General features: G+C 44.8%; 1 protein-coding gene across 1 annotated transcript in view; it reads right to left on the bottom strand.

Annotated features, from left to right (window-relative positions):
* Positions 1 to 12,621, bottom strand: part of EIF2B3 (eukaryotic translation initiation factor 2B subunit gamma) — a 131,733-nt gene that overhangs the window by 19,616 nt on the left and 99,496 nt on the right. Inside the window, exons 9-10 of the mRNA XM_074962329.1 lie at positions 9,493 to 9,573; positions 7,601 to 7,749 (exon numbers count right to left, since the gene is read on the bottom strand). Of these exons, the coding sequence (XP_074818430.1) occupies positions 7,601 to 7,749; positions 9,493 to 9,573 (230 nt within the window). The remainder of the gene's footprint in view (positions 1 to 7,600; positions 7,750 to 9,492; positions 9,574 to 12,621) is intronic.

The raw sequence follows: 12,621 nt of genomic DNA, 5'->3' as shown, positions 1-12,621 counted from the left end.
GCCACTGGTGAGGACTTCCACTAGCACGGAAATGCTCATATCACCATAAGCCACGCACCTAGTTCTGCCTTACACACTACAGTGAGAGTAAGAATCTCACTGAAATCCCGCAACGCTCTTTGCCTGTGCACGTGTCACACTCCGACACACAAGAATTGAAATACATTTGTGCTTTGGGTTTGCCATTGAAAAATTAGTACCATTTCACCACATACGGCACTGTGGTGAGTCACAATAGACTCCCTAGAGCCAAAGCTTAACCAGCACATGTAAAGACTTAGTCACTTACTCTTCATGCCTGTAATGTTCTCTCATTTGAACGTCCCAGAAATTTTTTTTTACTGTCGTTTAGTTGCCAGAAATGACAATCTGTTTAAAATCTTAACTTTGTTATGCTATTTCTTTCAACACCTAGTAAACTCCAGTTAGCTGCACTCAAACAAGCCAGACCATAAAGCAGTCAAGCGCTTTAAACTTGACCTGAGCCACCTTCTGCAATTCCAGTCCTGCACCTCTCCTGAACCGAGATGGCCAGTTGTGTCCGGCTGGCTGGCGAGTGGTGGCTGTTACTCCTTTCTGAAAGGAATCTTTCCCTCCCTGGTCCCTTTTGGCTTTTTGGCATTCTGCTTCAGGAATTAATACCATTTTTTGTTGGGGAATCTTATGACACATCAGTTTCAAATAAAGCCACGCAACTGAGACTGGGAAAACTGTGACATTTCTACAGTCAAAGCCTTACAGGAGTTGCAAGCAAAGCATTCTTGGGGAGTGGCCACATGAGAGAGCTGAGCACACAAGACATGAAGGGAGATACAGCCCCTCCCCTGAGGACTCTCCAGGTTTAGACCTTAATGGAGCAACTGCATCCATGCAGGTGAGCCCCTGCATCCATGTGGAGCATGCTGACTTCAGAGGGCAAGCGACTCAGGACAGGGGCTGTAATCTGACAAGCCTGGATCCTTCTGGTGCCCATTTTTAACAGATATGTAAACTAAACCCTAGAACAACCTGCCAGTAGGGGCTGGGGTGGATTCGGAATCACCTGAAATCTTTAGCTCACGATTGGACGTCTCTTTCTGAACAATATGCTCCAGCACAAGCAGAAACTATGGGCTAGATGCAATAACTGGATGAAATTCTCTAGCCAGTGTTATGCAGAAGACCAGACTCAATGATCATAATGGTCCCTTCTGGCCTTAAAAAAAAAAATCTCTGAATAACGGCTGTGCTTCCATCCACTCTGATTAAAGCACTGGTGTAGCAGGCGGAGCTTCCTTGGCTTGAGCTTCCAGGCCTCATAGGTGTTGATTTAATTGGGAATCCTGAGGTAATTTTGGATCATAAGCATCTTGCCATCACCACCATGATGGCTTCCTACTTTCTAAGGAAAGTGCCAAACACAGTATCTATGGCTGATGTGGAAACTCTTACTTACCAAGAGTTGGTTATGCCTGCCTGCTGCTTCGCTAAAGGTATTAGTCAAGGATGCAGCAAAATATGTATCTTCAGTTCATCAATCTACCATACGGTTACTATGGTACTGACTTCCAATATTCAACAAGACAATTCTAAAATAGTGTTTAGTTATAAAGCTGGTCATGAGCCTTGTGCTACTTTGTCTGAGCTCCTGACGTCTTGCGCCCTTAACTAAGCTCTGAGCTACCCAAGAACCAGAATCTTCCATTATGTTCCCATCTCTTGAATTTTTCCCAGTGAAACTCTTGGATTCCACGTCCAAAGAGCAGAGATGATGCACAGGGTACTTCTGGTAATTATAACACTAAGAGTGCATTTTTACACACCTATGCCCATCCACACCCCTACCTGCAAATCTTCAACGGCCCTCTCCATGATTATTATTACCACAGCTCATAGGAGGCCAGTCATGGACCTGGACCCCACACACAGAACAGAAACACAGTCCCTTCCCCAAAGAGTTTACAATCCAAATAAATCCCACAGTGTAGAAAACTGAAGGATCAATCAATCAGTCTCAAAACCTTGAGCCAAGATTTCAAAAAACTGGGGCTAAGGTTAGGCTCCTAAATCCATATTGAAACACCTAAAGAAGTGGCCTGATTTTCAGAGAGGTCAAGCTTTGCGGGGAGCTGCTGGGAGCGATGATCTAGGTAAGCGACCACAGCTCCAGTGTACTTCCGAGGCACTACATGAAACAAGTTTAGGGAGCTCAGTTCAGAATCATGATGGTTACAAAACTGTTTCCAAGCAGTACTTTCTGTTCAGCAGAGGGACCAGGATGGAATTTAGTGATACCAGCTCTCTCTGTAATCAGCACTGTCTCCCCAGGTAGCTAGTTTCAATCACCATCAGGCTGGCACTGCCGTGGGTGCTTGCACTATAAATGACCTGTAGTCAGAGGACTTTTACATCAAAGACTTTCAGACACACAAATCTCAGAACCCCTTGGTACTGCACCTCCTCCACCCCAACCAAAACAATAAGTAGAAAGGTCAGCCCCAGCTGCTAGACAGATTGAAGATGCTCATAGCTACTGTGCAGTGTAGATAGAGAGGCAGGAGTTTTCAGGTGACTTATTATTTCAGCTCGATTAGTAGTTTTCCTCTATGTAACTCAGTGCAGTCATTTGTCACTGAGCTCCAGGGAGCTGTCCAGAGGGGAACAAGAACATTTTCCACACTGCAGCATGTCACCTGGGCACTCAGCATCTCTCAGCACTTGCACTGTTTTATGAATTACCTCCTCTAGCAGCTTTCAGCTGCCCGTCTCTCCAAACTTGGTCAAGCATGTCCATCATTCAGCACATATGTAATACTTGTTATTTTATTGTCTAACTGATGGAAGAATTAGCTGTGCAGTGAGAAACACATTAAGGAGGAACTGCTGATTATTTTCCCTACGTTATTAACTTCTTTAATCCTTTTGTAATCTCTTATGACAAGGATTCATGTCCACCCAAATCATCTGACAAGAGCCAGGTTACAGAATAACTTTGTACTATGCCTGCTTTCTTCTGAAGATTCCACAGTAAAACTGCTTTTGGTCCACTGGACCGATCAATGGAGAAATGGATCGAAACCTGAGAACAGTATGAAGATGCTGCTGTACAACAGGGTGCAAAATTCCTCGGTTTATTTCTTTTGGAAGAAGTTGTCTCAGTCTGGAAGTATCATCCAGGTGATTAACTCAGTTTTTTTGCATGACTAGCTAACCACAACCCCAGAATGCCAATCCAGTTTTATGAGGATGCACCTTGTGACTGTCCCATCTGCTCCCATGGAAGCTGTTTACCTGTCTCCAAGAGCAGGTGTTAAATTTCATGAGGCGGCTTCCAAAAAACTCTTTGGTTGGGAAATGGAATTTTGTGAATCCTTAAATATCAGGAAATTCAGCAGTTCCTACAGCATCTTGGGTTCGCACTGGAATCACCACCGTTTGCAATATCTCATGGAAATGCAAAGTGATGGTGCCCAGGAGATTCGGAGAAAAACTCCTTGCCTCCCTTGCACTTTACTTAGTGAATCAAAGCCTCTGAGGTTGGCCTCAAAACACTGTAACCACACTCTGCAGTGTTCATGCAGGTTCTTCGGAGTGCCTCTGGCTTCACCCCCAGATGGGCAATTACTGCGCTAACCAGCAAGATGGAGCAATGTGCCCATGGATGCTGGAAGATTTGCACCTCCTTCACGGACAGAGATCATGAATGTTTCCTTCCAGGAGGGCAATGTCCCTTAACCAAATGGTGACTAGGCCCTTGCTCAAGAAATCATCCTTTGGTGATTGTGCTCTTGCCATGTGTGACCTGCCATAAACATTCCTGTTTGGGGAAAGTTATTAGAAAGGTCACAGTGAGGCAGCTCTGGGTTGATCTAAATCACTCCGACTTCTCTAGATCCCTAACACTCCGATGTCAGGACTGGCCATAACATGGGGACTGAATTACTGTCACTAGTTGATCCAGCCCACAAGTTTGGGTATGCATGTTGTCTTTGTGAGCTTTTCCGGTAGCTCTTGATTTGGCTGATCATGAGCTGTTGCTGATGTGCCCAAGAGACCAGGTAGGGAGCATGGGCTTTGTTTTCAGTAACTCTTCTCCCTTCTTTCTGATAGGCCTCAGTGCGTAGTATGGAGTAGCTGCTCAGCAGCCTTATAGGCCCTCTCATACAGGGCCTCTCTCTCAGCTCCAGTTCAGTGGGCCCATGAAACCGTTAGATAGACTGAAGTATTTTGGGCTGCAGTGCCACCAAAATGTTGATAACACTCAACTATTTCTCTTTTTTATTTCTAAGGCAACCATCACTGTAATATCTAGGGATCATTCTACATTGCCTTTCAAACAGATACAGATGGGGCAGCTTCTCTGCTTTCCCTATACCTGGCCAAGATGTGAACCAGGGAAAACGTGAACTAGCCGAGGTTCAATCCAGAAAAGCAAGTGGTGAAAACTGGTTGGCAAGGGGAAGCAAGAAAAGGTCTTGCCAAGGGCAGTGACACCTGTCCCTAGAGTACCAACACACCTTGCCAGATAGGCTCAGAATGCTGGGCTACTTTGGGGCACCCATCAGCTCTTGGGCTCCCAAGGAGCAGCAGTGGCTCATTTGACTTTTACATCTTTTGGTTAGCTAAGTGTTTCTCTCCTTTCCTCGATACAAACTTTGCAATAATATACCTGTGTTCTGTAAACAGCACTGCTTTCCATCTGCTTCAAGGTGCAATTCAAAGGTGTCATGTCTAATATCTAAAAACCTACCCGGTGATAGACCTGGCTTGCCTTAGGATTGCCTCTCTTCCTATGCAACACCAACATGGCTCAGATATGCTGTGGCAGTTCTACTGGAACTCATTTGCATACCTCTGGGGGACTGGAGGCAGAGCATTGTCACTGGATGGTCCCCATGTGAGAAAATCATTCCCTCTGGTGGTACGGAAGAGCCAGAGTTTACCGACTTTCTGACCACAGTGCAAGACACCATTTTAACAAGTCCTTTCTGGGATGATCGCTGGGTTACTTATGGATGTTTGAAGCAGGAGAGATAGGGAACCTGTTTGAGGAGGGGAGCTGTCTATTGGGGGTAGTTTAAAACAACATCAACAAAGTTAATCTATGTGCTGTATCCAGAAGCTACAGCCATGGACACATCACCAAAAAAAAAAAATCCACCAGCTGCAATTACGGATTTGAAAGAAATGAAGGTCAAAATAACTGCAGTCATTTTTCCCTTTCATTAAGTTATGAGTAAGGTTTCTCTTACCAAAACTCAGCTTCCAGATAAATTTCCAAACCTTCCTAGATGTTCACTAGAGGCTTCCCATGCCAGCAAACCCAAGAGATTTACATAATGTGATACAGGAATAAGGTATCAGCACAATATTTACACAAGCTTATCACATACAATATGAACCATGTTGAACTTTGAAACAAACCTTTATAGTGTATAATGTAAATTCCACACAGAGAAAAAGCACTGAGACTCTTCTGGTGCATCAATAGTCAACAGCAACAAAGCAGTTGGACTGATAGACTTTTGGAACTATCAAGGCTGTTGCTACGTTTCGGAGCATGACTGAGTGCTGAGAGCGGCTGCACTGGCTTTGTTACAATAATGGCTAGGAAGAGGAGGTTAGTCAGAAAACAAAACCAGCGTGCCCACAATGGTATTTTGCTGTTCAAATCAATATTTGAACATACTGAAAGGCACTCTCTGAATGATGATTATTAGGATAACATTCCCTGTTGAGGGTTTAGAACAGAACATTGCTGTGTATTCAGTGCAGAGGAACACATACGGATTTCATTAGCTACTTTTGTTATCTACCTATTTATATATTTAGGCCCCTTTGTGATTTCACCGTAGAGCAGCTTACCTCGTACGCAAAACCCTGCCAGAATGCCTGTGGTACCAATCCATTAATCAAGACAACAGTGTAGCTCATTGTCAAATCAGAGTATTTCCTGGTGCTTAGAGGACGGCAAATTCTGCGAGACTGCCATACTGGAGCCATTTACAAGTGAACTGGAGATCAGCTATTATCTACACACCAAGGAATTCTGATTTATGATGTGCTTGAAATTACTGTGGATTTCTATTAAAGACTAAACACTTGGCAGTGACGTACCATACTTACTTACCTGTAATTTAGCTCTGTAACAGTAGTATTCTCCACAGACCCAACATCCTTTTGTTTTTTGTTTTCAAGCATGTGACCGTGAGAGCCAACTTGGCATTTTTTAAGGGTTTGACTTCTCCCACAAGGACCCTCAGCAAACCTCATGGCATGAAGGAGCAGGGAATTAATAAAGGCCTGTATAGACTCTATTGAGCAGTTTCTTTTCCACTAACACCCACAGGAAGCTGGCTTGTAAGACGAGGTGGGAACTTTCAGGCAGCAACTGCTTGGTCATTTTCCCCTCACTGAAGAGTCAAGGGATGTTTCAGTAGCACAACACAAAAAAAGTGGGATAAATATCATCTACCTTGGAGACTAGGAGCAGAGCGAGCTCCTCCCTGAATATATAACACACACAATACAAAGCAATGTCTACATGCACCTAAGTCGCTTCTCAAAGACACTCATGAGAGAACAGGAGCCCCAGAACTTGTGTGTATTGGGGGGCAGGGGGAATCTATGGAAGGTAAGTCTGGGAATCATTTGATGACTGGGCTGATGATTCTTCTGATCTGCGAAGCAGATCCTCTCATGAAGAGGACGTTGCAAGTAAGTAATGATTGACTTTCCAGGTTTGGGAAGCACCGAGGCAGGATGAAAGATCAACTAGCTTCAAAAATGGTCATTTTTATTGGTTTAATCTTTTACAGTTTGCAAGCCCTTCCAGCATGCCAGGCTAATGAATTAATGAGGCTAACAAGTTAATGAGTCTGCTCCTGTCCTGCCACAGTGACCAGCTAGAATTTTAATGGTGCCAAGACTGAGGAGGTCTCATTTTTAAATGTCTAAGTATTGGTGGTAACTGTTTGTCTGGATACCCATTCATTAGCTAGGGTCTCACACACAAGGAACCTCTACCATATGACAGATTTCCTTTTGGGAAAGCTTATTTATTTGCCCCGTTTTCCAGCAATTGTAATGCTAATGTAAAGATTCAAGATGACAATGAAAAGACCTAAGAGAATGTCAGTGGAGGCTCTCAAATACTGAGGCAGTAGGAAGATTTTTATTGGTAAATGTGGAATTTTTACATCAGCAACTTTATAGGAGTATGCAGATGTTTATACCAAAAATGTTGAAGTCTAAGCCTTTAAAATAAGCCTTCAGTATTGGAAGGATGTGATCCAACCTCATACAGACCACTGAATCCATTCCATCTATATGACCTAAAATACATTGTGCAGATGACAGGCTCTCCAGAAGGATGGGATGGAATTAATCCTCCCTCTCTGGACCCCTCTAGTTAACTCTTTCCCTTGTTATTAGTATCCTATTGAGACTAGACAAGACTTATTTTTGATTCATTCTTACATCCCACAGGAGATGAGAAACAAGCTTCTTCCTGAGACTAATTGCCATGGCCAGGAATCTCTCACGAGGACAGCCAGCATCCCAGTGCCTTTCTCAGAGAGGGAAACAGCTTAGGACAGGGAGATACAAAGAAGTAACATACCCTTCCTCAATTGTGACAGAGTTCATGATGATGCAGTTAGTTATTTTAACTCTGTCTTTTATGGTGCATGTGGAGCCAATGATGGAGTGTTTAATGGATGTTTTCTCTCCAACCTGCGTGGATGAACCAATGATGCTGTCAGATCCAACCTAGAGAGGAACAGAGTGGAAACTTAGTCAAACTATCATGGCTATATATTAAGTCATCCCCAAATCAATGTTCTTCGTATAGGATCTCTATCAAAAAAACATGACTATTCTCCATATACCTAGATACCATGAAAATACAAGCTATAAGTCAGCGATAGGCCTTGTTTACTTGTGCACACACAAGACACTTCCACAGTTACTGTCAACATATTTTGCATCTTCAAAAAACCTAGCAAACATCAAAATTCAACTACCCAAAGGCTTGTAAAGTCTTCGCAGTCTGGAGCATGTTTAAGGGTAAGAAATTATATTTTATCATGTTAACTACAGCAAAGACCTCACCTTTGAGATAAAGCTATATCATAACCAGGAGTGAATGATGATTACTTTGTTCATAGATGAGAGCTACACTTAAAAGTGACCCTTCATAGGTTAACTATCTTACTCTTGATTAAGGGGAAGATCTTTTCCCAGTATGCAGTTCTGGAAGTAAAGCATATACCTCAAAGAAGTGAGTACGTGTGGGTGAGGCCTGGTGGACAGGTCTAAAGCATGCTGTATGATCTGTAGAGTGCAGATTTAAAAGAAGAATCTATGGACTTGTCTCCACGAACGCTTAGTTTGCAGGAAGCCCTCAGACACCAAGTGTCTGTGTGGACGCTGTAGTGCGCTTTGATCTATCCCGCTTTGAAATGGGACTAGATCAAACCTCAGTAGGGAACTGTTAGTGTGCGGCAGCAGGGTCAAAATGGATACTTAGTAAGCGACAGGCTAGTGCGGGGGGAAATTCACAGCCCAGCTTGCTGCAAGCTAAATGTTCCCGGAGACAAGCCCTGTGTGTTGAAACAGGCAGTCACAGAGCAATACCTCATCAAAAAAAGAATGGGGAATACAGGAAGTGGCAAAGAAATAAGGTATTACCCTTGAATACATACAAAACAGGACCTTGATGATCTGAATGTCTTGGAGAGCACCTAAGACTTCTATGGATTCCAGGGTTTGGATAAATTGAGGTGGCCAGCTCAACAGGACCCCTGACTGAGCACAGCCTGGTGACCATTCCCCAGACAGACAGCTGGCCAGTTTCCACAAGCCTCCCAGCTCAGGAAGACTTCAGTACACAGGGCCCAGCTGTGTAGCTCTTTAACATGAAGGCAAGGACCTATGTGAGCAGTCCTATTTAAGTCAGTGGGACTATTTGTGTGAGTTCAGAACTCACCAAAGTGGGCCCAAAGCATAGGGGTTTGGAGCTGGGATTCAGCTAAAATACTTTAGCTAAGAGCCAGCACTAAAATACTAAACCCCGCTAAGCTTGCTGGCCTTTGGAAAGCCAACTGCTTGTCTGGCCTCATCTCCCAAACCTCACATCAACCTGCTGCGGGACAAGACGCTGCAGTGGTTTGGGGTAAAATTTGTATAGTATCAAACAGTATAGTACAAACAGTAAAACCTGTTTTTAATGAATAAAGATTGAAGGGCAGGAACTGATGGACGAGGATACGTGGGTGCTTTGGGTTGTTTTCCATTACTCTGTTTGACTCAATAGTATTTAGAATATGCAGCTGAAGGAGAATACACGATCGGGACATTTTATTTTGTGTTCAGTCATTTCTTAGCTCGGAGCTTCAGAACCTTGGCTACGTTTTTGAGACAGAAGTTGAATTACAAGAAGCAGCTCTCGAAATTAAGGCTTAGCAGATAGTTCCACCTCCCCTCACACATTCCACAGGAACAGTCACTCACCAGGCTTCTGTCAGTGACTTGAGCGGACACGTGAACCAATGGTTCTTCTGGACACAGAAGAGCAGGTAACAGCTTAGGAACCTGGAAGAGGAGAGCCCAAGTCACAGGTGAACAAGCTAATGCTACATCAGTGTATTACATGGACAAATCCAAGCAGGCTTTTGTTTCACGGCACTTCGGTATATATCGTCAACTTACTCATTTACAGAAGATATCATTTTACCACCTGTGGTTTAAGTTTGCACCAGATGCGTGCTAGTTACCCTCCTCACTCCACAGGAGAAGACAGACTGTACTGGTACAGTGCTGGCTATTAGTATGTCTCCTCTTTGCACACCCTGCTGCGTAGGTAGGTCTAATCAGGAACCAGCAGCAAGCTGCAAGGCTCCCACAGAATTCAAAGGACGCGCAGTATTTGAGTTCGTATAGTGTCTCCCCTACAGAACGTAACTCCGCATGCTTTGACACAACACAGCAACTATACAGGACTCATTACACAACAGAGTACTCGGACATCCTAGGATGACTAAATTAAAGGATTTAGTCAGAAGGGAGCTAGCTGAAGCACAGGCAAGGGAGAACTATTTCAGATGTGTGAGGGGAAAACAAAAAGGTGATGAGGTGTCTGTTCCAGAGAGCAGAAGCTGCAGAGGAAAAGGCGGGTGCTAGAGAAGAAGACATAGCAGAGAAGGTAATAGAGAGAGACGAGGTCCAGGAAGTAGCCAGGGACAAATCCATGAAAAGCAATTTGAACTGGCTCCTGAAATGAATGGGGAGCTAGTGTTACAGGAGGACGGGATAATCCCACCCTTCCTCTTTGTGCAGGAGGGAAGGCAGGCTAGGGAGGCACAGAGAGAGCAGGGGGGCACAGACTGAGCGAGAGGAGATGACAGCATGGCTGAGGACTGCTGCAGAGGGGCAGTGGGGCACACAGGCAATGCTGCAGAGGTGGCCATGGGCAGACTGACATGCAAGATGCAGGAGGAGAACAGTTCAGGGTTGGGAAGGATGCCAAGGTCATGGACAATGAAAGGTCCATGTTGAGAAGAGAGAGGTCATGGGGCTGTTTCAGGATACTCCCGCTTCTTTCAAGATATTCAGTTGAACGGCGCTGAGACAAAGCCACATTCGGTTAAGACAGACAGAGAGGAGTCCGAGTAGCACCTTTGTACAGACATCCAAGTATCACCTCAAGTGTGGCAATGAAGGTAAAAGTAGAAGTATGATCACCAAAAGGGAAATGGTCGGTAAAGAAAAGCAGAAGGCAGAGAACTGAACCTCATGGGATTCCATCCGGTGGGAGGTGTAGGGATCAGATAAAAGAAAATAACTATGTGGTCTCACAATGAGATGCCATTCACAGTGGATTGTGCAGATATGATCAGCCCTCTCCCTTCTGACATGCTCTGATCAACACAGAAAAAGTTCACAATGCTGGCTTTTAAACGGTCGTAAAGGTTCAGAGTGGACCCTGTGATGAGATGAATGGCTAAATTCACCCCTCTCAGAAAGCAACCATTTCAGGCTGTCAGCAGCCCCAGGCAGTCATTGCTGCATCTGCCACTCTTCACATCTTGAAGGTTGTCTCTGCCACCACCAGGGCTAGAGACAGAGCTGTTTAAAGGATGAAAGCTGAGATCCTGATGCATAAGATGCAGCCACTATTGAAAAGCAACAACTCACTGAGCCATCCCAACGAGGCCAATTTTACCCCAGTGGTTATGCCTTGGCACAGGGATGCTGTCCTAGCTTGAGACACAGTAGTGCAGCCATGACAGAAGGGATCCAAGAGAGAAATGAACAGCTATGAAGTAGCATGGAATGGTCCATAGTGTCAAAGGCTGTTCCGAGGTCTGGGAGATGAGGAGGGAGAAGCAGCCTTGATCAGCAGAAAGGAGGAGGTGGTTACATACATGAAGAATGATTTCTCATTTGTGGCCAGGGCAAAACCCAGATTGAAATCAGTCAAGGGTAGCACAGCACAGGAGGTGACCAGAATGATTAGAGAAGGCTACAAGGTCAAGCATTTTTTGCTCTGAAAAGGAAGGCTATCGATGGGGCGGGAGTTAGAGGGAGTGTCTGGGTCAAGGGAAAGTTTAATGTTTTGCCTTTAATTCATCTTAGAAGGAAGCTATTTCCTGCTACTGAAGCTAACTCCCCCTTGAACCCACTGCCTACACACTGGCTTCAGGGATCCAGAAACCCAGCTGGAAGTGAAACAGTTCAGGTCCAGTGTCTGCTCCCCATGAGGGCAATGGGTTAGAATGCTGCCCCTCTTCTGGCATTAGAAGTACAGTGCAGTAGACATAGGCCTGCCTTCTTAACACTCAGCTCGCTTTGAGCTGCCAGTAGCAGCCGTAGAGAGAAGGCATCAGAACTGCCTACAAAGCCCAAGAGGAGAGCAATTGCGACTCAAAGATTCCTCAGAGCAGAACAATAGAGGAGAAAACCACAGATAAAATGAAGGGTGCATCTTTTACCCGCAGTGGTAAGAGAAACAAAATGCAGCAGGACTGACAACAAGAGCTCCTTTTCCAGGCTCCTCGTTCAGTTCTGTTATATGATTCACCTCCGCAGAGTTTCCTTAGGACCCTTACCATTCCGGAAAGCTAAAAATTCAAGGAAAATCTTCCCCAACATTGCAGGTCCCAAAGTGAATTCAAAGCACTAACGTTACGTACCACCCAGGAGCAAATGCATTTCCAGCACTGACCAAAATGTAGAATATTTAGGTTAAAAAAAAAAAACACACAAACCCAAACCACATGGAGCCTGACTGGCTCAACTCAATAACTTTTCACTCAAGCGACTGCTGCCAAATGCACATGCTCACTTCTGCTAGCAAGTGGCGCTCTCCCTTAACCCTTCCGACCCACTTGTCCTTGGGCTTATAACAGAACTTGCTCGCTGCCCTCTGTCAGCAGCACTGTGCCCTTTCTACCTTCTGTGTGCTCTCCTATAGGCACCAAAACAGCTCCTTCCCACCCAATGCATGCAGAGCCTTTAAGCCCACAACTCCTGGGTTCATACCAGTTCTGCCCTGCCCCCAGCTATGGTTTGCGTTCATTCACCCATCCATTCCAATGAGATGCCACAAACGGAACCAGGAGGCAGACACAGGACTGGCCA

Source organism: Natator depressus, chromosome 8 (genome assembly GCF_965152275.1).
Source record: "Natator depressus isolate rNatDep1 chromosome 8, rNatDep2.hap1, whole genome shotgun sequence".
NCBI classification, from domain to species: domain Eukaryota; kingdom Metazoa; phylum Chordata; order Testudines; family Cheloniidae; genus Natator; species Natator depressus.
The sequence above is the reverse complement of the archived record's forward strand: the minus strand, read 5'-3'. Positions and strand labels throughout refer to the sequence as shown.